Genomic DNA, 26,099 nt, shown 5'->3' on the forward strand with positions numbered 1-26,099 from the left:
ACTTAGCATTTTTGGAGGTAGCCTGAAGAGAAAGTAATGACTATGAAATATCTTAGAAAACAGCTAAAGCTAAAGTGAGAGGATTCTCCTCTGTTGAACTTGCCAAACTAAAACACATTTTTATACATGTGCATACAGTCAGTTATGGAAGATCCTAACTTAGAAGCCAAAGCCAAATTCCTTTATTCTCATGAAAGAGAAACTCTCATGCCCAAACGGTTCCCCATTTTCCAGACAATTAGTACTAAACTCAGAAGGATAAAAGGCATATTTCATAGGGACAGAACACAACCAAGTCCCACGGTGCAAAGCTCTGTGCAAGATGCTTTGCAGCTTCTCCCTCAGCCACTACCTCATCCTCACTTCTGCTCTGAAAGCACTGTCTTCTAGGAATGATACATGACACTCCAACTGTCGTTCTTTATCTCTGCAAAACTGGACGACTTCCTGAATAAAATGTAATGTTTGGATGTAACAATACTTAACAAAGAACCTGCAATACTTACAGAGAACCTGCAACTCTGAAATATCCCAGAGAGCCTCATGAACTTTATGTATAATATACTGAATATACCAAAGCAGACAAAGTGAGCCTACTGTAGAACAAAAAAAAATCAACAGGAAGGCCAAGAGTGACATACAATACTGCCAAAACCTGTATTTTCCTTTTCTTCAAATTTTACATTTCAAATGTTTCAAGTGCCTTCTGAAGGTTTGAGCCATTAGAGTGCATTTGGGTCATGTTCCGAAGCTTTGATATTAGACATATTTTTTTAAATGAAAGCTGCAATTTAAGAAAAAATGATTGATGCAAGAAACATGAATTAAAAGAAAAAAAAATAGCTCAAATCCTTGAAAGATCTGACAATAATTACTACATGTAGAGAAGAAAATGAGTACATTTAAAACAGAAATGTACTCATAAATGTTGAAGTAGGAGTTTTATTTTATTGTTCTCCTTAGAAACCTAATGATCCAGCACTGTGAGAACTAGCTGAGGGCACGAACCTGTCCTTACAGAGGCAAGCTGAAATTTTCAAGCAGTTAAATAAGAGAGGCAGTTGCTAAGCCCACCAAGTCAAAGTTTTCTCTTAAAATAAAAACTCATGGACTGGACTCAGCAGGACCAGATAGAAATCACCTCCTATCAAACACAACCAAATATGTAAAACTAATGGTGAAATATTATCAAATGCTAGAAATAGGGGGGGAAAGTGTTGAAATCAGGAAAAAAAATGCTGTTCCTGTTGCAATTTAAATCACTAAATATAGTTTTTAACTTTACTTTAGAAAACCACCAACCATCACAGTAACCAGTATTAAATGGACTATACCCTCAATCAGAAAAAGTCACTTTCTCAATAGAATAAGGGGGGGTTTATTAAATTTCCAGCAATAAGAATTCATTTTTTCTGTTTAGTTTTGGGATTTGCATGTGTGTCTATGATAAAGGAAGTTCAAATCAAGTGAATTTATTATATGATTGCTGCCAATACTTCCCCTACAGGAAAGCAGCAAGAGAAGCTCTGTGTGGAAATAATTGTGAAAAGATTTACTCTGCTATCTGCAAATAAAGCTGCAGTGATATCAATAAAATGGTGAATTTGACTCTTAACCCATTATGTTTTTTACCTGTAAGATGAATTGTACCATTCTGTGGAGGGAAATTATACAGAATAGGATGGCTGGATATTTTAAAATCTTATTCTTATGTACAGTAGACTATAAATAAGTGTTTATTTTTTATGCACAGATCCTTACATTATTAAATAGTTATTTAAAGCTTACATACAGGAAAGATTTTTACCAAATAAATACTGTATATTTTAATAAATAAAATAGTATTTCTTCCACTTTTACAGAAGAGGTATGTCTAAGAAATTAATGGCGTGGACATTTATTAGAACTAAAATGAGCAATACATTTTATAATCTTGAATTTATACTTCTTACAACTATCAAAAATATACTATGAAATGTGAGATTTAAAATAATACTTTCCCCCCAGTATTTTCCCTCCAACAAGTAGTTCTTCATTACAGAGGTTTTGAAGCCCAATTTTAGCCCAGTTCTTACACAGTGATGACAAAAGCTGCAGACACACACAGCCAGTGAAGGCTTTCACTTGCAAGAGCCCAGACTTACTGAAACTTCTCAAAGAATTATTTAATTACTCACTTGATCCCATCACTTTCATATTTTTCTTCCTCGCCTCCAGCAAAATTCCTCTCATTTAATATCAAAATTTGATCTTTAGCATATTCTGCACATTCCCACAAGCCTATTCCCTGAAAAGTTCCCTGTGTATAATCCTGCATATGGATACACCAAAACATATGGAATTTTGAAAACCTCTGTCAACAGAATTGTAAGAGAAAATAAAATCAGCAGCTAGTAAATCAAATGTTAAGAGAAAATTAAATAAAACAACTGCCTTGAAGCAATAGTTTTCCCCTAAAAATACGGTTTAAATCACGATGATTTTCCTGTTACTACCAATCGCATATTTCATTTTCAAAAAATTAAGGGGGAAAACAAGAAATCAAGTATTTTCATTTGTATCTGGTTTTAATGTTTACAGTCTAGTACTTAGAATAATCAAACCATTCCAGTAATTTCCTCATGATTAGGAGATTACTAAAGGTTTTCACCAACTGAAACTACCAACTTAACAGAAACAAAAATATTACATTTGACAAATATATGATCACGTGTCACTAAAGAAACATTGTAAAACAGATTGAAAATGTGTCCTCCAAGCTGCTTTACAACACAAATTTTAATTTCAAATGGGTCGGTGCTTCATGCCATCCAACAGCCCAATCAAGAAATGAATGCAACTGAGAGATGGGTATGCTAAAAAATACACAAATAAATAAAAAATAAAATAAATAAGATCTTCCATAAGAGTTGATAAAGTAAGGAGGGAAAAATAAAAGAAAAAGAGAGTGATGTAAACTTTCCCTGATTTCATAAAACCTCTGCCCACAAGGCATGGTGTGTACAGAACAGAGCCCTGCAGCTATGACTTCTTAATCAATAGGATTCTTGACAGAAATATCAATCTAACTTTCTCACTGAACAGCCAGAGTCTGGAATTTTCATCAAAATACTTATTTTAGCAAACCACAAGGTTGTAGATTTGCTGCTGAGGTTGTAGGTTTTTAGCCTAACTAGTCAGTAGCAAAATAACCCCAAAACATTCATCCAGAGCAATAGAGAACAGTATTCCCACTTTGAATCAAGTTTCAGATGATTTATACAGAATATAATAAAGTAATAAATACAAGGAAAGCATTGAGCTGATTTTGATTTCTCCTTATCTTCTAGATAATGACTGCATATATATCTTATGATACATTCAAGAGAGGTTGTGAGTGTACAAATTATTTTTGAAGAGGAAATAGTTTTCTATTTTTTTAAGCATAATACAAAATAAATCAAGTTCATATTCTTCATATGAAGTTTAGAATAAATATGGGACTGCATTCAGTGACTCATTAGTAATTGTTTTTTTATTATTTTTTAATGTTCTTCATCTTCTGATGTTCTGAGTAAGTGGGATAAAAGAACCTTTTAGGATAGACAAACTCAGGACAGCAGATTCATACAGCTGAACAGCACAACCAATCATATGAGACAAAAGTTCCAAATCAGAGTGGAAAAAACAGTAATGAAACAGACACAGGACAAAGGACAACAACAACCACAGAGATACATGAAAGACAGACTGGAGTGAAGGCCTGTAAAAGGTGCCTTATGTGGAGGGCAGTCAGTAAAGAATTGGCATTTTCAGCACAGAGACTGTTTTCTGTGGTTCAGGTGTTACAAAGGACAGAAGAAATTGTTGGGGTTTTCTTCCTGTTCTTTGTATAGTTAGAAAGTTAGTAGCTGATAATCAGATCACCCATTAACATCTAGAACTGATTAATTGTGTGGGCACAAAGAGAGGGAAAAAAAGACTTCTCAGTGAAGACTTAATTCAGAGTTTAAGATATTATCATTCCAGCTTTTGTCATGATAAAATTTCATCACTTAGTCCTAATCTTGGTTTCCCATCTCATCTTGAGGGTCTTCAATTAGCTGGACACAAAATCCCAGAGGTAGCAGGGGAACAGCAGAGCTGCCAGCACAGCTCTTTCTCACGGATATACACAGATCCCCTGCATCCGAAATTTTTGTTTCTTTACAATTTATCAAGCAAAGTGTTACAGGTAGGATCCAAGCCAGTTCATTGAGAGTATGAAAGACAAATTCACGAATCCAGTGTAAGTGGATGTCCCGTGGAAGACAGAGCAGAAACACCTGGCAGTTCTCCCTGCTGGGGAGGAGTCAGCTGGATTAATGATCCTTCTCCCCAATTCCCAACGACACTGCTAAGGTAAGTTTGCTGCCAGACACTATTAAAATAATTATAACTGCAAAACAAATAAGGTTCCTATTAAATAACACGGTGTACCTGCTAGAACAGACTGAAAGAAACATCTTTAATTCACAATTAATTTCAATGTGTTATTTCTCCTACTTCATAAGTTACTCTACTTCTGTACTTGATTATTCTTAGTACTCAATTTGTTGTGAAGATGCAAACTCTTCCTCTAAACACAAGGAGCTATTACAGTAAAAAAATGGAGTACTTTCCATGACAGGTCTACACATTCCTATGGTCTCAATTTTATGATCTGAGAAAATGTCTAAAACACCTTAGTAAGGTTCCAAAACCCTAGAAATTGAATCACTGTAGATTCCCATCAAAATAAGTGACAAATGTAATGAATGGAATTACCAACTCATATGTATTTTTTCCTTACACTAATGTTTTAAAAACTGAAGAGAAAGGAAGACAAATAGAAGTAATTCTCCAGTTTGTTCTTGGAAACAAAATGGATTTTTTAAAAGTCTTTAGTGCCTTCAAGACATTACTAATATTTGTGATGTAATTCTTTAACTAAAAGTAAAAAGTCTAAGTAATCATGAAATTTCCTGAGAAATGTAGGGAACACTATATCCACCAGTAAAACATTAGCAGGTCAATCACAAAACCCAGTACCAAAACAAGGATGTGAAATGGGAAAAATAGTGATTATTCACTAATCAAGTATTGCAATAATTTTAGACTACATTTAATTGTACTCACAGTTGACACTGATCTCCTTTGATTCCCTTGGTTGTGCAGAAACATTTTCCTGTTTGCATGTGACAGATATTTGCATGTCCACTGCATGTGCAAGCTGTAAAATCAAAAAGGAAAAATGAGATTTCCTCACTCATACTTAATTTCATAACTAAATGAATATTCACAGATTTTAATACTTCATCCCAAACACTTTTCCAACAAGTTGCATTGAAATATGTATCTATTACTGCTTCAATTATAATCTTTTTCAGAAAAATTCATTAGCATATAACTAACTTTATTTTCTGCAGAGTTAAAAACTATTTGTGTGTCATTAGAGGCTGTCCTCCACAACTTAAGTAACAGCAGTTTGAGAAAAGCCATTAAAACCCACCATTTCAATGTGCAATAAAGAAAATTATTCATAATTCATCTTTGCTACAGGGTGAAATCTTGACCAATGACAAAATCCATTTAGTTTGAAATGTCTAATTAAAGTATTATTGCAGATGTTTGGTAAAAGATCTAATATAATTGGAATTCTTGCTATTTACAAAAGTGAACAAAAAGAAATCTCTGAAACCATTTGAACAAAGGCAGAGCAAACACTACAGGTATAATCCACAAGAAGAATTTTCTAGAAGCAGGAAACAAGCAACTTTAAAAGCTCCTGGAATCTGAACTGAAGGAGAATCACAGGATCATCACCCCTCCACTCCACTTCAAGGCCAAACTAATCCTCTCCACAGTGGTCTGCTCACTGCTACTCTTGCTGCCTGATAGATTCTCACCTCAAAAACATTCTGTTCCAGTTCTTGAGCTCTCTTCTTCCTTTTCCTTTCCATGTTTATTTGAGTTACTATCTTGTTTAGGCAGCCATTTTTTATTCCTAACCAAGTGTACAAAATTTACTAATCTCTCCCTGGTAAACGTGTCAATACATCCCTGCATCAATGAAATGACTCCCTGCTAATATTCACACCACACTCAAAGTCCTTCTTTAATCCAAAGTAACTCTGAACCTACCATGATGTTCATATTAGGCTTTCACTGAAGTTTTAATTATGACTAAGATAAAGGATTTAATATATGAGGTCCTGCTTGGGAACAGATACAGTACCAAGTGGTCACCCATATAAGATAAAAGTTTATTCTCTACTTTATAATCTCATATTGAATTCCTATCACAGACTGAGTTTTAAACTTCCCTTATACTGATAAGGAATAACACACAATAAATCCTTCTTTGACAGTGTCCCGTCCCATACACACTCTCATCTCTCTGTCTCAGCCTAAAACAAATAGAGAAAAAGGTACTAGACAATGTAAAAACCTAATCAAATGTAAGATATTATTGAAATAATATGTCCATTTCAGGACTTCAATCGTTTGTTCAGCCCTCAGAGGTCATTAAATAGCCAGCTGAACTTAAGGAAGAATTCTTACTAAGGAGATGCCAGGCATTCAATCTGTCTGCAAGAAACACCAGAAATTTCTATGCAGCACATAGTGATGTGTGACATTCTTCTCGGTTTGATAACAGAACACTTCCAAAAAATATCTGCAGTTACCACAAAATCCTACATTTTGTTATTCTGCTATCCTCTTGACACTCTACATTAAATGTTCATTGAAGTGCTGCCACTACATTATCAGTTACATTTTCCCAAATCCATTCATGTTTTCCACTCTGCATTTATGGAATTATTATTTAGGCAATTTAAGCCGAAAAAGCCTCTTCACAAAAGTTAATTTTAATTGTGTAAATCTTTGCAATGCTTTCAGTGAAAAATACACAAATATATTCTTAGCAGCTTATTCTGCTTATAGTTAAGTGCTCTTAACAGTGATGCTCCATTACAAGACAGCACAAAAGTTATAAAGGAGCTAAAAGGGTGAATTCTGAAGCACATTCCAAAAGGTGTCAGTGTTTTGACAAATATAAAAGCTATTGCCAACTAACCTTAATTGATTGCTCCCACAATTATTGCTCATTTAATAGGAAGTAGATCACAAATGAGAAAGTGGAAAGCACAAGTGATTATATAGTAGCAGCACTTCAGTGAACATTTATTACTCTCATTCAGCAAGTTCCTATTAACCTCACTCTTCCTGGATAATACCATGGAAAAAGACAACACCTTTGCATTTACACTTTTTAAATCTAGAAAAAAAATCTGTTTCACAGCAATGAAAGCATATTTTAATATGCTTTTTATATGCAGTTAATTATCTTGGGTTTGCAAGTGTGTGATGAAAAGTGGATTTCTACCAATCTGTGGATCTCTATGTGGGAGTAACCCCAAAAAAATTCATTTCAGCCATCGCTGCTGTTACTGAAACAAATATAAGTGTATGTGATCAAAGAAATGCAATAGCAGAAGCAGGACAATATTGTAGGACATTTGGAAGAAGACTGACATTCTTCCATTACCCCAATATTTCCGTACTCCTCTATACATATTTTCTTTAATATTTTCTATCTGCTTCTCTCTGCTTAACCACTCCCAGTGAATGCTTTCTCTTGGGATAATAATGTAGCCAATAGTTAAAACTGCAGCTAAGGTAGGATCTTTCCCAGCCTAATGCTACTAGTTTTGCTACCTTGAAATAGACTAAGTCTTGGGATCAGTTTCAAAATCATATTTTGTACCGATCATTGCACGCTGGCAGAAATCAGGAAAGGAGATTAATTTTATATTTTCCATAGTTTTTTGAGGCCAACACTTCAGTTAGTTTACTGAAAGAGATGTCAAGAACTTGAACAGGCTGTGCAGAAAAGTGGTGAATTCACTGCTCCTGGAGGGATTTAAGAGATGTGTGGATGTGGCACCTGGGGATGGGGGTTTGTGATGGGCTTGGCACTGCTGGGGTAATGACTGGACTGGGTGAGCTTAGAGCTTTTTCCCAAACTAAATGATTCCATGATTCTGTGTACTTTGTGCTGCACCCTTGGAACAAAAACAGTGAGTTCAGCCCAACTTCAAGTCTTCCCATACTATTCTTCATTTTCAACTTGGTTTTATATCTTGCACACCTGCTTTTGTTTAAACAGTTATTTTAAATACTTAATTACCATGCTTTTTACCAAGAATTAAATATTTAAAATAAATAATCTATGGCTCACAATAAAAACCTGCTTAAAAGATAGAATTTAAACCTTTGTTTTATTTTTTATATAATAAGTGAAATTATGACATTAGAGCTTTAAAAACAACAACAAAAAAAAACCTCACACTTGCAATATCTACTCTATTTTTAGGGAAATAGCAGCTCAAAACACTCTTTTCTACAACAAGCAGATTCTAAGTGGAACAGAAAGATTATATGAAAACAATATAATCCAGTAGAGCAAATCCATGCTGCAAAATCACAGCCCTATAGAATTTATTAAATAATAAATCCACTGTATGATTGATTCCAAGTTGCCAGCTCAGCATTTAAATGTTCTTGCTGACAACAGAAGAATACCCATCACTCTTTCCATGCAGTGTGCATTTTAAACAATTGAATTTAAAAACACTTATTGCTTAGCCCCCATCTCCAACATACAACTGCAAGAGCAAATTTCTCTCAAATGGAGCTCACTACAGATGGTGATTTAAGTAAATATGTTTGCTTACACGAAAGGTTGCTAAACCAGAGCTGCACATGGATAATTACTACAAGACACCTTGCTGATATTTTTAAAGGAAAGCTATGACAATATCATTAAATATTGAAGTGTGCTACTTTATTAATTTTGCTAACATTCAAGGCACAAGTTAAATCACAAGAAAAGGAAATAGAGCATTTCTCTTAGATTAGGCTAAGTAAGAAATAACAAGTATAAACTTCTATTAGATCCAAAATTTTAATACTCAGTTTCCCTCTAAATGTACAACTATGTAATCTATTAGTCTACTCATATGGCAACTGCCCTACAGAGACTTTTCTACATTAGGAATATTGCAAAACTCCCCAGACACTGAATTCTCTAGAAATGTGTGTTTAGCTAGGAGCCCCTGATACCCTTTTTGCATTCAACAATTGCTTTTATAGGAAATACATCCATTGAGCCTTTGAGACAGGAAGTGTAAAATCAAAAAGATGTGCCCAATAACAGTTCTGCAATACCATTAATGAAGCAGCATTAAAATTAAGCTAAAGAACTTCTGTGACCTATAAAACCAGGAGTACAAAGCTATGACCTATAAAACCAGGAGTACAAAGAATAAAAAAGAAAAGGGAAAAAGATGCTTTTAAAACATACTCCTGTACATTCAGAAATGGAACTGTCATTTTACAGTGACATGATTATCCGCCAAAATAAATCAGTCTTAATAGAATAATTAACACATATATAACTAATTTTATTTTCCTCTTTCTTGCTTTACCTCGTGATTTGTATTTCTTTGGTCTCAAATTATTTTATTTTTTATAGTAACCTAATAGCACAGAAAAGAAAAAACACAAGGTGTACTAACACAGTGCTAAGGACTGTGAGACAGAGAGAAAAGGTAAACAGAATAGACAAATATTTTGGATTTCTGTCACTCAGGGAACTTATATTAAAACACAGACACTTTCACTAAACCTTGAGCTAACACTACTGAGATCATGTGACCACTGGTAAGGCAATTACTTTTTCGTGAAAAGCAACAGTCAACAATCTAGAAATCACAGGTGCCACCTCCTTAGCTTTCAGGATCAAACATACATTCCAGAAGGGGGATATTTATCCTAATAAAACCAGAAACAACAAACAGACTGATTATCTGTGGCAGAAATCAAAATTTAGTTTGGTTGAACTTAAAGACAACCTTCATCAATTAAAGGCTTGTATTTGTTCTTCAGCCATTTTTGCTCTGGTAAAATGGCTCTGCAGTGTTTGTATTTCATTATTCCTTCTGTTCAAAGCATTCACCCTTAAAAGTGAACTGATTTCTTTTGTTTATTTGTAATAAATACCTCTCAAGCAATCACAGTAAAGCTGTCTTTAATCATCAGCAACCAACAGTATAAAGACAGCTTGGAAAACCACAATTTTGTTTTATACAAGTAGAAAATGAAAATGCAACACACAAGATTAACACTGAAAGAGAGGATCTTTTTTCTTGTTAGGAACTGAGCAGAATCCTAAACAATTTACAAGAGTAAGGCTGTGCCTGAATCTCTCATGCCAATACTGAGCCACTGTACAGTCTTGATAGTTATTTTCAAAGCAAAAATATGAAGTGAAGATTTTGGATACCTTCATGGTCTAATGTCCATACTGAGATGTGTTTAAGACTTTTTCAGACAATAAAAGGCCTAGTACCTACTATTATTATTATTATTATTATTGTTATTATGTCTTTTTAAATTTTCTTAAGACAGCAGCTTCTCTACTATTTTGGAAATTTTGGTCAAAAACCTCCTTTCATCAAAAGGCTGTTATTTTTCCCCTCATTCTCTCTAAAGAGTATACTTTGTAAGTTATTACAAAAAAAACCAAAAAAAATTATAAGGCAGTATGAAATGCAAAACTATTTAAAAGCATTCAAAAGTTATTCATAGCAGCCTTAAATGTAAGAAAAAATTCCAATCTAAGTTGAAAAGCATCTGAAGTCAACAACTGGTGATTGCACCTATTTGTGTGTATTTGGTCATTCAGAGTAAAAGCCCAAAGAAAAGAAATTATTTCTACAATTTATCAGGCAAAAAATGCCACGAAATGTAAAGAAGTCAGCAAATCATTTCCCTCTGTTAGCCATTAGGAGGTACTAAATAAGACTGATTTTTAATGTATTCCATTGGAAGGGAGGCTTTTTTTTTTTTCTTAAATAACTAATGTGGTCTGGCATTATAATGTATTTCATTTAGCACTCAGAAAATGAAGGCAGAATCAACTGCAATCAAACTGAAATGCCATTGCAAGTTTTTCTGAGGATCTTAATTCGATCAGTTGAGGAATGAGCTGCATGATGCCTCAAAATCTATTTTTGCTCGGGGAGGGTTCCCAAGCCCCCCTAGGGAAAGGGATGACCATTTCAATCCAAAACACACATAGAAGGGGAGATGCAGAAATTAGAAACATAAAAAAAAAATCCTACTTTTTCTGTTGCATTTGGGATGAGAAGACTGGCTTTGGTCAAAGGCTTATTTGAGGATCAGGTAACAGTGATTTAAGAAAATGTCATCTTCAGCTTGCAGCTGCCTGCCCTCAGTGCCCCCTGAGCCAGACACAGCACCTACATGAGCTCCTGACATCACCTTCAATACAGGGTAAAATATGTTTGTTTATCAGAGGCTGACAAAATCAGTACATTTCTAGACAGCTGAAAGTTTCTAAATCATGTCCTGCCTACCTCCTCTAGGAACATCATTTGGAAACCAATGGATTTACACTTTGCATGAGGAAGGTGAACATACTGATATAAAGCTCAGACAGCACATCAGAAATACATTTTGAAAGTATTCCTTACCGCATAAAATAAATTTATAGCATGTAAACCTGAAAAAAAAACCCCACAAAAATAAGGATGCAGAGCAACTGGTTCATCAGTGTCAGAAAGTGGGTTCCACAAGAGCATGCAGGAGGACTTGATCACTAACATCAGTAAGAACAAGAGAATTCTCATTAATCATTGCAAGTAGATTAAATAAGCACAGAGATAAAGGAATATAATATAAATCAAACTGCTGTATCTCTTCAATATCTGTAAAAGCTATAAGTGGTGATCAATTAAAGGATGCCTGAATTCAAAGTTCTCAGGAAAAGATGCTGAACAAGCACAAAATGCCTGCTTCTTACACAGATTACGATAGCACAAGTTGTTTTTATTCTTTTTACTATTTCAGATACTTTTGTTGCATAGTAGACCTCAGAAACAGTTTAAATTAAGGTTTTTTTCATTTTTCTTTTTAAAAAAGCTGCCTTGTTCCTACTCCACTTGAGTAAATTAGAATCAGCTTTGCTGGATGGAGAAGTTACACAAAGCAGCCCAGTGTAGCCATCAGGCTTAAGGAACAAAACTGTAGTTGATGAAATTGGTTACTAGTGATTTAACTACACAATTATACTGTGATTGTTCAGGATGGAAAGAAAACTTTCTTAGGCAAGAAAAAGAAGTCAGTGGTTCCCCAACACAATCCTAAGGTGATGCTTGAACCAGCTCTTTGCCATGCTGAATGCTCCTAAAATCACATCTTTCTGCAATGAGCACACACATCCTAGTTTAGGAAGTAAAGTCAAATTTAGAGAATCAAGAGGTAGCTTAAAACAGTTGTACTTGACAGGAGGTTTATAAAAATCTTCTGTATGCAGTCAAGGAAAGAATGTTAAAAATGTTAAACATGATGAACAGGCATCCTGTCAAAACCTTTTGAAATCCCACAGCCACACAAATAATCTCTCTCTAGAGGTTAGTCATGCTACATTCAACAGTTTTCTTCTTTTTTTCTCTCATAAAATTATGAGCACCTAAATGTCTGCTGATACTTGACAATGATACTTTCCTCGAAGTGTAACTCCAGGTCCTTCACTTAACATTATTCTAAGTAGGTTATGGAATACAAATGTATCTATAAAAAGTTTCCAAATTTTAGGTTGAGTTTTTTGTTTGAACTTACAAGTAATTGTGCTAGAAATCATACTTTATAATATAGCTCTAATCAAAAAAAAATTATCTGTGTACACAAGAATTAACAGCATATTGAGAAGTTTGCTTAGCACATTTTGCTTGGCAGTCAAAAAAAAACTGGAACAATCCAGTTTTTCCAAGTTCCTCAACGAGGTTTTTCCTATGGTAATCCACTTCTGGTTTAGTAGCACAGGACTGATTTTGAATACATTCTGATTGATGTGAACCTAATTTAAATTCATAACTAAGCCCAAGAACAGGCTTCACTCAGTGGTCAGACTACCTTGGATACTGTTCAATAAACAGCATTCATTAATGGAAGGAAAATAAATTTTCAAATCACCTCTGGGGAAAAAGGTCTTAAAAGAATGTTTATTCTGACTACTCAAAATTTGCAAAAAGGAATATGAGGCTTTTCTTGAATAGCTTATTGTGCTAGAATCCCTTTTTTTTTGTGTTTCATATGAATCAAGAAGCCCTTTTCCTTCTACTAAAACCAAATTCCAACATTTTAGTTAATACTAAATGCTTTTATTCTATGATAAGGTATTTTATTTTGAAAAACCAAGGAATTGGTGTCATCTCTACTCAATACTGAAAGGTAAAAAATGAATTAGGGAAAACAAAATAAAACACTACTACTGCAAAATGGGATTTCTTAACAGTCCCCTCATTTGTCAAAGCCTTCGGATATTTTGTTTGTACAGCATGAACAAAATCATGTTATCTGCTGGAACTTAGAATGTGAGATTTTCTTTGAATAATCTTAAATTACAGGTTCTTATCACAGTTTTGCTGTGAACTTGTGACACACTGTTTCTTATAAACCAAGGTACAAGCAAACAGGTTTTTCTAATTTAGTTCCATTTTCTAGTACCCGAAGACAGTACAGAGCACATTGTACTCTTTCTTCCACTGATTTCCAACATTTACCTACTTTTATGTAAAATGTCTTTATTCACATAGGCTCCTGTGCTCTTGTGTCATAAGCATCCAATCCACTGAAGATCCTTTTTTTCTGTGACTAATCTTGAAGTGTCTGGACTAAAAGATACTTTTAAATTTTTTAATTTCATACTTAATCACTGTGAAAAGAGGGCTTCTAGAATGCAATATTTAACCTAATACAAAATTTCCTGTAAATTTTAGACAGCTAATGATGGAATGCCAAACATGTGATCTTGCACCAGTGAAGTCCACAAATTCCCTACATGCTAGACATTAGAACAGCTAAGCAGAAAATCTATATAAAACCTCTGTATCCCAAGATGCCATTTCATACTCTAAGAGAGTCAAAACTCTCATTTGAATATTTATTCTACTTTAGGAAGATGCAGAAATAAATGCTTTTGCTGACATTTATGCTGCTAATCAAGGATATTTATGCTTCCTACAGTTCTGGCTTTTTCCAGCAGATGTCAGTTAAAAGCTCTTTGCCTACATTCTTAGTCCTACCTTAAAAAGGACTCATGGCCCTAGAATATAAGATTTTGGACCAGAAACCTTTTTGAAACAGAACTGTGTATTGCAGAAGAAAAAAAGTCCAAGTTTACAGCTGTCTCTTGATGAAGATTTAAATGCAAGACTTTCCCTCTCCTTTTTGGACTCCAAAAAGCCACTTCTCAGGCCAACAGCACCTGCCCAACTTTTCCTGTTCAAATAGCATCATCCATCAGTTCCTAAAGCTGTTAGTCTCCAGGTGTTTTAAGACTAAAACTCACAGTACAATGGCCGCATATTTGATATTTACTAAATAAAACTATTCCTAAGGAAACAATTAATTCCATATTTAGGTTTACTGTCTTAATAAAGTAATAAAAATTTATATTCAGATGCTTTATATTTGATGCTTCTCTACCAGCCCTATGCAATCCCAAACTACAGGTGATTCTAAAGCTACATCGCAATAGTGTTAGTAAAAAATTAAGACTGCTGCTTTCTGTTCACTCATTGGTTAAATAAGTTTTTGAAATGCTCAAAAATAAGTCTAAATGTAAATTAACAGGTACCTTTCTATCAACTACATACACAACAATTTTAGTTTAAAAAAAGAAGTGAATAAAAAATTGTTTTCCTTGTCATGTTATCAACTTTTTCCTTTATGAGAGACAGGTTGCTTTTGGTAATGTGTGAAATTATGTAATCTGCTGTCCATCAAATTTCATATACAAATGCTGTGTACATATTCATATATACATGTATAACTATATTCTAAGAATATGGCTGGGAGCAAACAAAGGCATCCTGTTTACATCATCCTGGGCTCTATGGGCCAGTTTTCCTGGTATCTATTTCCAATTGGTTTTCTTTAGCACATTTCTCCTATTTTTCTATGGATAACCTAATTCAAATTGATGCTTTTGTTGCTAAAAAATCAAAATGCATATTATTTAAAAGTATATGTGCATAAGAGTGGGTTTTGGTGTAGGCATCCCATCTAAAGAACCCCACAATTACTTTAAGGTAATTGAACTGGATTCTTTTTATAAATATCTGACACACTGATTGCCCTCTGTGATCTACAGGAAAAGAGCTCTGTCTGTTCTTGAGGGTGCCCCTGGCAGCCTTTAGCAGTCTTTCTTTTGGAGAAGAAAGGAAGGAAATCAGAATCAGCTCCTCCACAGAAGGTCATGATGAAAACACATTCTGAAGGTTGCCACTGCTGAATAGGTAAAAATGATAGAAATAGTGCCAGAGAAAACAATTTGTAAAGTCACCCATTAGGCACCTTTAAAAGTTAGATAGAACCTAAAATCCAAGGAGACCGTTGTCAATCTGCTGCCAGGATGAGTTTAACATCTTTCTCATGTCTCTCTTTCAAAGACATTTGACGTAATGGCTTGTGGCACCCTTGGCCTCTTCTCTCAAAACCCCACATCTCAGCTGTCAGTAACTCAGCAGAATAATCACATTTTCTGAAGAATAAGACTTGAACACCATGGAAGAGCAGTCTTCAGATATAACTTCAGTGACAACACATCACTAATAAGTTTTAGTTTTTATTTTTTTAACCAACACTAATAATTAGAAATATGTATCTATACAACTAATCTACTGCTGGGTTAAAATTTCACCAAAGTCCTTCACCTAAGGACTTCCACAACTTAGTCTTTTATTGATACCTGTCTGGTTTACTTTTTTTAATGTCTTGAGGGATTTCCTGTAGTTATATGCCAGTTGGATGGCAAAGTTTATGTGGAATGCATTCAAGCAGCAGCATGTGTAGATGTATGCACATAGGTGTACAAATACAAGTGATGCACACGTGTATATTTGCTAAAAACATACTGACTTTTGATAATGATTTGAAGATCTCATGAAAAAAATCAGATGTTTCCAGTAAAAGATTAACTTTACCTTTCCAAACAGAATGATTACAAACCAAACGTGGGGGGAAGCTGCTGCCTTTGGTAATCCCAATGCCCAATGTGTGATAAAAGAGAAAGGAAAAGATCTATAAAGGCAACAGGAATGCTGCAGACTTGCTTAAAGACATCACTCCAACAGCCTGTGTGGTTGGAAGCTTTTACAGGATGGTCCTCAGTGTCTCTGGTGCCTTTAAGGGCTGCTTAGAGAACAATCAGTGCAAGTTAAGACACAATGCTCCTGCTGTGCTGGGACTCACAGTCTCCTTCTCGTGCAAAAGCAACAATGGCAGCACATTCTGGGAAGACTGAATTGCTGCTTGGAGTGTTATCCCATTATTAAGGAAGATCAGAATACAGCAAAATGCTTACGTTGTCTTCTTATTATTAAATGTATTATACATTCATTGCATGTGTCATTAGTTACTGTAAAGAATTTTTTCCTGGCATCTCATAAATTGTAAGGATAATTTTTTAAAATACCATGCATAAAGAAAATGACAAGGTGATAAGCAGCTAGAGCATTTTTTTTAACACTGACAACTAAGTAGATGATTAATAAGTTTGAAAATAATACTAAAAAACATCACTAAGATGAAACAAAATTGTTCCAAGCAATCTCCCATAGTGTTTCTTTTTTTTTTTTTGGTACTTTATGTACAGGCTGTAATACACACAGCTTTTTTTTCCCAGAATTTCTATTTGAAAACTGCATATTTCCCAGAAATGCAGCACATAACAGAGCAAGACCCTGAAGAAAACAAAACACCAAGAGAAACCGCCAAGACAGCAAGCCAGGACCTGCTCCCACCTGCAGTCAAAACTGCTTTATTTCCAAAATCCAATAATATTCAGTGATGAATTTTCTGTTAATGAATTCCAATATTCATACCTTCAAAATCATCCCTCAAATGGGACTTGAGCAAAACTTAGAAAAAAATTAATCAAAGTGATTTGGAATATCTGCTTTCAAGCTCTTCAGCACCTCAGACTGAAAGGCTGCCCAGGTGTCCCAGGAACAGACACTGAGCTGTGATTCTCTCATCTAATCTTTACCACAGCACAGAATGTGCCTTACTCTGTTCAAGACAGGGTCTGATTACTTAAATATTTCTGGCACAGGCTGACAGCACTGAATTTAGCCCTCCAAGGACTTCCCATGGATTTGCTTGGCCTGGAAACCCAAACCTGTCTCTTCCCAGAGCATCCTATTCTCTCATGCTCAGAATTCACCTCTGCCTTCCCTCTTATTTTCTTACACATTGACATAACTCTTAAAAAGGATGCTGTAACTTTACTTGGTAACTTGGATGGTACCCTCTCTTCATGCTTTCTTTGCTAGACAGGGGGTTTAGATGACAAATCTTAAGCATGTGCACAGGGTCTGGAATTACTAATTTGTGCACTGTCATTTATTTCCAAGAAGGAATGCAAATCTTTCTGTACAATCTAAAATATTTTATGATTTAAGGTAAGAAATTAATTTCATTTTCTATTATGGCTACCTATTTGACACCACAGACTACCTGAAACCATTTTAATTAGTATAAGAACAGATAACTAATAGATTACAGTCACAGAACTTCCCTTATCATAAAAGACCCCTGCAATTTATTACTGATTTTTGTACAGAATGCAGCAATGAATCAAATATAAAATAATTCAAACTATATATTTGTACAATGAAATGTCATAAAGAACTGAAGGAGCAAATATATCTTCACTGCAAGCCACATCTTAGGACAACTGAATATAAAGCTCATTTTTACACCAAGAATACAAATTCTAATTCTCATTCTCTGTATTGAAGAGACTTCAAGTGACAGAATTGAAATGAGAAATTGGTATTAGGTATGGTTATTTCAAGAAAAAGAATAGTAATGATTTCTTAAAAATATGACTATTGCCAAACTATTGCCCATCAACAACCAAAATACCACATTTCTGACACAAATAAACCAGAGTCTAAGTTACAGGCGAAAGCTGCATAGGATGGAAAGCTTTTCAAGTCTACAGTAACTAAAATGCTACAGATTCTAAAGTAAGTAGCACACAAATTAGTGACATCTTAGTAACATCAAGGACCCAAAATATGGTAAATATCCACAGCCATAGGGCTATACATAGCTCAATTTCATATATAATCAGAATACTTTATCTTCACCCAATACCTCCCTGCTTTCTAGATCTCAAACCCCAAGACACTACAAAATATTAGCACTGGAGAAAAATGTGTGGCATCAGCTAGTTCCCTACCCATTTCCAAAGCTTGAGACATTTGAAAATTTAAAAGGGATAGTGTAAGTGGTAATGCAGATTTCATAGCATATTTAGGTAATCTTTCACGGTTTAACCAGTAGAAATTTTTCCTTGTATTCCACCTTTATCTTTCTTGTTGCAACCTAATCCAATTACTTCCTCCTCAACCAAAATGGGGGCATGGGGGAAGGCACTTTATCATCTCCCTCTCTTTACAGCTTCCCTTCATGCATCTGAAGCCTGCTGTTATGCCTCCATCTTTTCTTTGTCCTTCTGCAAGGTTTGTCACATTTACTAAGCCTGCATCATATCAGGATGCAAAGCAAGTCCTTAGATCTGTTTTAAAGCTATTGAAATGTCAGCAATTATAGTGAGTGAAAATCCCAAAAAGTCAATTTTTTTTACCCATTCTTTAATCACAACTATTCAAAACCTTTTGAAATCTGAATTGTATCTTTTTTCTATAACAACTGTTACTCATTCCATAGTAATTTAATACCATAACACTATGCAATACCACTATAAATGTATCAGTTATCTGATGACAGTTGTAAAGCCACCATTAGTACCAGAGTGGAAAAAAAAAATTGTATTTTAATAGAATTTGTCATCCCTGGACAAAGGTCAGAACAGAATTGATCACTCAGAGGTGGACAGTCATTTCTGTTAGAGCTTTCTGAATTACCTCCTAGGAGTATAAACAGAAAGGATTTAGGAAACCATTGGCATAGTTAAAGAAAAAAGATAAAAGTTTTCCAAGGACTTCAAGGCTTGCTATGCATGTCCTCCTCCTTCCTGAGGGCTAATGGAACTTATATAAAAAAGGAAGGTTTTCCTGCAAATCATTTTAGTCTGTATCACCAACAGTCAAACTAAGAACTCAGATTTTACCTATAAGTACATATATCATGACAGCAGGAAACATAATGTGTGTGCTGAATACATAAGTACTTTCATCAGGACACTGGAAGAAATTATTTTATGTCATGAATGTGCTAGGGAAATGACCTGCAGATTTTGTCCCAGAGCACACAACTTCACCTCTGCACTGCAGAGATCAAGTGCATCCTCTGTCCCCAGCTTTGACTGCTCTCCAATTCAAAGCAAGCTATGTCCTTGTAACTATAGCAACTTGATCCATGAAGAGTATTACAGTATTACAGAGGTACTTTCAGAGTTTTAGTCATCATCTTCTCATGCCTTTAAAAAGTTTTCAATCTGCATCCCCAAATTATTCAGGAGCTCCAAGGGGAAAACACACCACGTGCTCATACAGCCATGGAACCAAAGGCCGAGTTGGTGGGGAAAAGCAAAGTTGGTGGGGTCCAACCAGAAACTCAGCTGACAGCAGCAAACACACAAGATGCAATTCTAAAGATTACTGGTTTGGGTTTTTTTTTAGTTCCTTGTGATTCTTTTGTCCTTTGATTGTCTTTTCCATATAATTTCCTGCCTTATTTTCTCCTTATTTCAGTCACACTTAAGCTCAGCTTCTAACTGGGTTGCCCTTTCTTCGACTCATATTTTTCTCTGTATGTTTCTATTTTAATTATGGTTTTAATTTCCAGCCAACTTTATTTTTTTTTCTGCATTACCAATAGTATTAGCAGAATAAAGGAGAAAACAAACAGAACTATTACTTTCTTTCTTAATGTTTGCACTGTGCCTGATCCCAGCTATGGTTCCAAGATCCTCTTAATTCCCAGTAACATTGATTTGACTTATCTGTGGATCACTGGTATTTTTTCCTGCAGAAATCCCTGGCCCACAATTTGGGCACCTCTATCACAGTACTCATGATACTGTAGAAAATCTAACAGTTCACAATTACTACATCCTTCAAAATATCCTAAGGATGTAAACATTTATTATGTGCTCTATACTGAAAATACAACATACCATAGCAGATAAAGCATTGAAATAATTATCATTTTTATTTTTAAAGCATTCTCTAGTCAAAATAGCTCCTGTTAAAATCATGTCTACCAATAAAAATACGCATTTTTACAGACTAGGTTTGAAAAAACAAGTTGTAAAATTTATAATTTTACTGGTCTTATAAATTGATTTCAGCCATTATTGCACCAAGCATATTTCACTACAGGTGATGGAATGCTTATTTGGTTGATGGCTAATGTATCCCTGAAGAATAAAGCTGTATGAATACATCATTTGCCACAAAGGTGATACAGACAGCAAAAGAACATTTTGTCAACTTCAGGAGAAAAACTGAACTATTAAGAATTATTTAAAGCATCATAAAGCCTTAGCAAAATGTTCAATTGTCAATAAAGGTAGACATTAATCTTTCTATCCCCTTGAACACAATTTTTACATATTGTGCTTGAGTGTACCAGATGTGAATCTTTATGCACTGCCTACTGCACATTAGAGTGCTGAGGAACCAACAAACCCTTTAAATGAAGAAATATTCCTTGAGAAGCAAAGGTCTGGTTAAAGAAACATCAGTAATGGAGAAGAAAAAGTTATGGGACAAAACTTTCCAGCACCTTCATAGATTCAAAGCCAACCTTATTGAGTTTCCACATTGAATATGTTCCTCCTTCCACCATTTAGTTTTAAGGGAAGGAGTTGCTGTAGCCTTACAGCAATATGCAAAAACCACTTGCAGTATTTCTCTTCCTCCAGTGCAGCAGTTTAAAAGCTAAACTTTGAATAGGTCTGGGTGCCTTGCCATCCTCAGCACACCAGGACTTTTTGTTTCATCTATACATGAGTAAGACCTTTTAGTCTGTTAAATGTGTACTTCCTCCACTAGTACCACATATTTATACAAATCAGTGTTACCAGACATTCTGGCAGATACTGAAGTTTATTTATAAGCACCTTCTCACTGCCTCTAACAGGACTGTTCACATGGAATTTAATGACATCTCTGAAATAATTTGAGGTATTGCTCCAATGAGGAAGTTTCTTCCTCCTCCTGAGAGAGCAGCAATTGCAAAATGATTATTCTGAATGAGTTTCTCTTTAAATATATTAACTGATTTTGAATCATTAGTTTAGCTGATCAGCTCATCTATACTACAAAATAAACTTTCAACCTTTAAAGAAAAGTTAATTTCACATTACATTAAAAACATTAAATTCACATTACATAAAATGTCATTTTGATATTTTTCTTTTTCCTTCCAGTAAAAGAACTTACCTGTACACTGTCCTCCATTTGTGGGATCCCCATAATATCCTGGCATGCAGGTCTCACACTGTTTTCCTGTTGTTAGGTTTCTACACTGATCACAGACATTGCTGTTGATGCAGGTGCTGTGGCCATTACACTGGCAAGCTGGAATACAACATTTTAAAAGCTTCATTAGTAAATTTCTCTTTGGAACAAAATCATCTCTATGTGATTATGATATTGTAGTACAATGTGATTCTGAGGAGTTTAGTCCTGACTAATGACCAGCATAAATATATTTGCACTTTGACAAAGATCATCTGTAAAACAGCATTGCAATACAAGATGGATTCACACAAAAACTGACTGTGTTGTGACATGCAGGTTTTAAGGGGGGGTTTATGAGAAGGGTTTTTTGTTTTGTTTTGTTTTTTTTTTTTTTGGGGGGGGGGGGTGTCATTGAGGTGACAGAATTAGTCCTTACAGCTTTAAAATGCTGTCCAGGCATTTCAGAAATCTTTGAAGAGGTGGTAAGTCACTAACTGAGACTCCACGAAAACCCGAAGACCTACACGCAAGTGTGAAGCATTTGAAAGCCTTCTGCAATGGGGAACATGGACTCACAGCTGAACATGTCCAGTGGGGAGACAGAAGTCCAAAATAAATTACCTAAATATTATCTTATTTTTAATTGTCCTGACCCTGGTTACCTTTGGCATACAAAGCAATTTTAAGGACATCAGGATCACATCAAACAGCTCCAGTCCTTCCTCGCTACAGTCGATTTTGGTGAAAGTAAAAAAAAAGTGGATTCCTATTGACATAATTTTTTCACACCTGACCTTGAACACATAAAATTGCTTTTGGTCAAATAGCACCACTGTTCTTACAGTAGAGATCCACTCCAGAGCTTCACATTTTGGGGAAACTCAGAAAGTACTGACCACTCCTGCAGCAAAATCACAATGTGAATCCTGCCAGCATCATTGATCCTACTGCCAGGTTTTGAAGGATGACCTCTCTATAGAGTGGAGCTTCGGAGCTCATGGCGTCCAGCAGATTAGTAATCTGTCAATTCTAGCAGTTTGTCAAATGTCAAACCATGTCAGACCTGTCGATTCCGCAGTGCCAAAGTAGGTGGAAGACTTGGAAGAGGACAGCTATCACAGTAAGATTGCGGGTTTTTTTAAAATTTGGATTTTTAATTTAAATGTCACAGTGATTGGTGTCTTTGCTAGGGGGGAAAAAGGGGATTCTCACTGCATGATTTTTAAGTTTTTAGAGCTGTTTTATAATTTAGTAACTTAATATATTTATAGCCATTGCCAGACTTGGCTCATAAACCATCAAAACCTCCCAAGTTGACAATCTCTTCTTTCTTCTGTAACTATGTCTAGAAAATCTTCCAAACAAGTACTAAACATTTCTGTGCCATTAGGTTCTCTCACTATCTTGACTAAATCACTAGAAATCACAAGCCTTATTCTTTCCAAGAATACTTGTTTTTTAGACACCTTTGTGGTGTCTCCCTCTTTTGCAGTTTGTTGCCATTCTCAGGAAAAGCTACAGAAAAGTACCATGAACTGCAGCTCCATTTTGGGGTTTGTGTACATGTTTTGCACATTAAATTACTTAAAGCAAATGTAAAAATAAATACAGCCCAATAAGCAAAAAGTAAAAAGAGAGAGTTCATTAAAGAGGTGTTCTGTTAAAGCAAGATTGCCTAATTAAGACTATATCACAGTGTAAGACAAATGCTTAATATTAATATTCTCTAACGAGTGGGCCATTGATTTCTAAATTTTCCTTGCTAATGCTTAGTTTTGTATTTCTTTATTTTTGTGTTATACAGGGTGATGAAAGCAACCTTAATTGTGAAGTTTAGTTTTCTGCAAGTGATATTATCTGGTCATACATGACAGCTCTGAATTCTTACATTTTGTTGCATAAAAATAAATTGAATAGATTTTAAAATAAATTCAAAAAAATATATACACAGTAAGAAGTAGTGCAGTCCACAACTGACATGACACACCATAGAAAAACTACATAATATATTTGCTGATATCCCTAAAAATATGCATTTCATTGGAAAAAGTCAGAAGTGCAAGTTCAATAAATTTGAAAGTTGGTTAAGTGCAATCAAACTGGAGACATAAGTATTAAATAATTTTAAAAGTCATTAAATTAATGAGACACAGTAATGAGTAATTAAATAAGAATTAGGAGTTAAATTTGTAAAAGTTCTTTTTTCCTTAAGTCCTTTTAATGTACATCACTGGCAGCAACAAAATCATTTTCCTCACACACAAAAATGTGCTTCAGCTGAATCCTCAGTCAGGCTGCCCCGGAGAGAAGCAATTTTATGTCTAATTTGCTTTGGACCTCTGTGTTGCAATAGCTGATGAAGCTGACAATTGTTGGCAATTACAGTTTTAAGAAAATAGTTAAAGCTAGGAAAATTTATGAAAAGGGTATCTTCATTACAATCTGGATCTAGTGTACAGATACTTCATCTAGTTTTGAACAAACTAGTTAGAATCTACTCACATTGCTTTTCAGAGGAGAAATTTAGACTTAAAAGAAAAACTTGGGCTTTCTTCTGAGAAGGTGAATGTCAAAGCTATTTTTCTTTGCTTTTTACATATATGTTATTTGCGATTTTATTTATAACAATAGTTCAGGTAAACTACGAATCTGATGAAAACAAAATTATATTAATACCAAAGGAAATACTATGACAGCTTATTTGAAGCCTATTGATTTCAAAGTGACCAGTCATAAAAATAAACATTTTCTATACTGCCTGATGAATAGTAATCTTGAAGTTTTGTACAAACAGAAAATGAGAAGGAATTTAAAATTTTTATCAGCAGCACAATTGCCCAAAGGTTCTATAAGGAGGATGGATATGGACTACAAGGAAAAATAAGAGCATACCTGAATGAACATGAATGGTTCAGCCAACTATTCATCAGTGTGGCAGAATAATCTCCAAACTGCACAGTATAAACTATCTATTTATATTTTCATCCTAACTGCAAACTGTTCAGTAGGCTTACATAGACTTAGTCTATTTCTAGCTTGTTTCAAGTACATCAAATGATTGTTTTGCTAAGAATAAACTATGTTAGTATAATCCACTACAGAAAATATTCTATGAAAATGAAAACAAAAATCTTAGGAACAAAACCTCCAGCCTAAACAGATCAAAAAGAAATTTCACATCAATTGAAGTTTTAATTCTATTACTTCTGTACTATTTGTCCCTTAAACTCATAAAGCTAGGGAATGTTAAACTGGAACTTTAGTAAATTCTTGATAAGAAGATACAATGAATACAGAATTTTATCCATCAAGAATAAATATTAAACACAGCTGTTTAGACAAGCAATATATTTACTTATTACAATTTCACTAGTGGCAGAAATTATGCATTGCACTGAAGGGTTAACAATCCTTCTATAACAATATGTAGACTAAGTAATGAAATTTCTATACAACAACAACAGAATGTCATTCTATTGTTTCCAGAAATGTACTAGAAGCTTCTTTGTTCAGGAAGTAGCATCAGATGCTGTGGAAGGCTTAGTTAGTTTTCACTGAAAATATGCAACAGTGTTCACTGGGGTTTATATTTCATTTCATTATTCTAAAACTTTTAAAAACCCTCACTCTATATATATGCATACACATGCATATATATATATATATATATATATATATATATAAAACATAGCATATATAAGCATATATATATATATATATATGTATATAATAGAGAGACTAAATTGATGAAAAAAGCAGACAAGAAAGCAAACACAGCTGCATGTACCCATAAAATTATTGATCCTACAGAAGCTCCAGCTTCCAAAATTATCAGCAGTAGAATATTTCCTGGAAAAATAACTTTAGCACAGTTACACCATTTATTCTAAAAAAAAAAAACAAAAACAAAAACAAAAAAAAAAAAAAAAAAAAAAAAAAAAAAACACCAAACAAAAATAAATCACCACAAAGTTTTCATGCTGTCTATTAAACTGTATTAGTTATTGTAAATTACTTCTGGAGGGCTGTCAAAGTCCCCAGTGTGCTTTTCATTTGCCTGCAGTCCTCCACAGCTGCTTCCACACTCTGCTGTCAGTGCTGGAGGATTTCCACATGGGAGGCTGCACCAGCACAGCTTTCACTGTCTTACAGCACCTGATATCTTCCTTACTTTTCCAATGAACTCAAAAATTAAAATACTGTAAGCAGACTGGTGTGGCTTAAATTGAGACTCGAGAGATCCTCTTTAAGGCTACACTAGAACATATTCTATTCACTCTGAGTGTCGAAAAGGTCAGCTGGAAGCACAGCTCAGGTTTTGGCAGCCCCCCATTCTGACAGTCAGCTGGACTTGGCAAGAGCAGGAGGGAATTTTGTGTCCATCAGTCTTCTCCTACGGATAATTTCTCCCCTGTTCCATTCCTTGATGGATGCAGAAGCCAGAAGAAAACAAGAGCTGAAGAAAATTCATATACTTTGATTTCTAAATGTAGAAGGATAGGGTGGGTGAAAATTTATCTACAAATAAATGGCAATTGTGGCTAAACTACTTGCTCTGCATTTCAC

At 34.7% G+C, this 26,099-nt stretch overlaps 1 protein-coding gene across 4 annotated transcripts in view; it reads right to left on the reverse strand.

Moving 5' to 3' along the window:
* Window positions 1–26,099, reverse strand: part of ATRNL1 (attractin like 1) — a 434,071-nt gene that overhangs the window by 296,939 nt on the left and 111,033 nt on the right. For all 4 annotated transcript variants that reach the window (XM_053983741.1, XM_053983738.1, XM_053983739.1 and 1 more), the window contains exons 19-20: window positions 21,513–21,650; window positions 5,137–5,230 (exon numbers count right to left, since the gene is read on the reverse strand). In XM_053983741.1, the coding sequence (XP_053839716.1) occupies window positions 5,137–5,230; window positions 21,513–21,650 (232 nt within the window). The remainder of the gene's footprint in view (window positions 1–5,136; window positions 5,231–21,512; window positions 21,651–26,099) is intronic.

Source organism: Vidua macroura, chromosome 8 (assembly GCF_024509145.1).
Source record: "Vidua macroura isolate BioBank_ID:100142 chromosome 8, ASM2450914v1, whole genome shotgun sequence".
Lineage (NCBI taxonomy): Eukaryota > Metazoa > Chordata > Aves > Passeriformes > Viduidae > Vidua > Vidua macroura.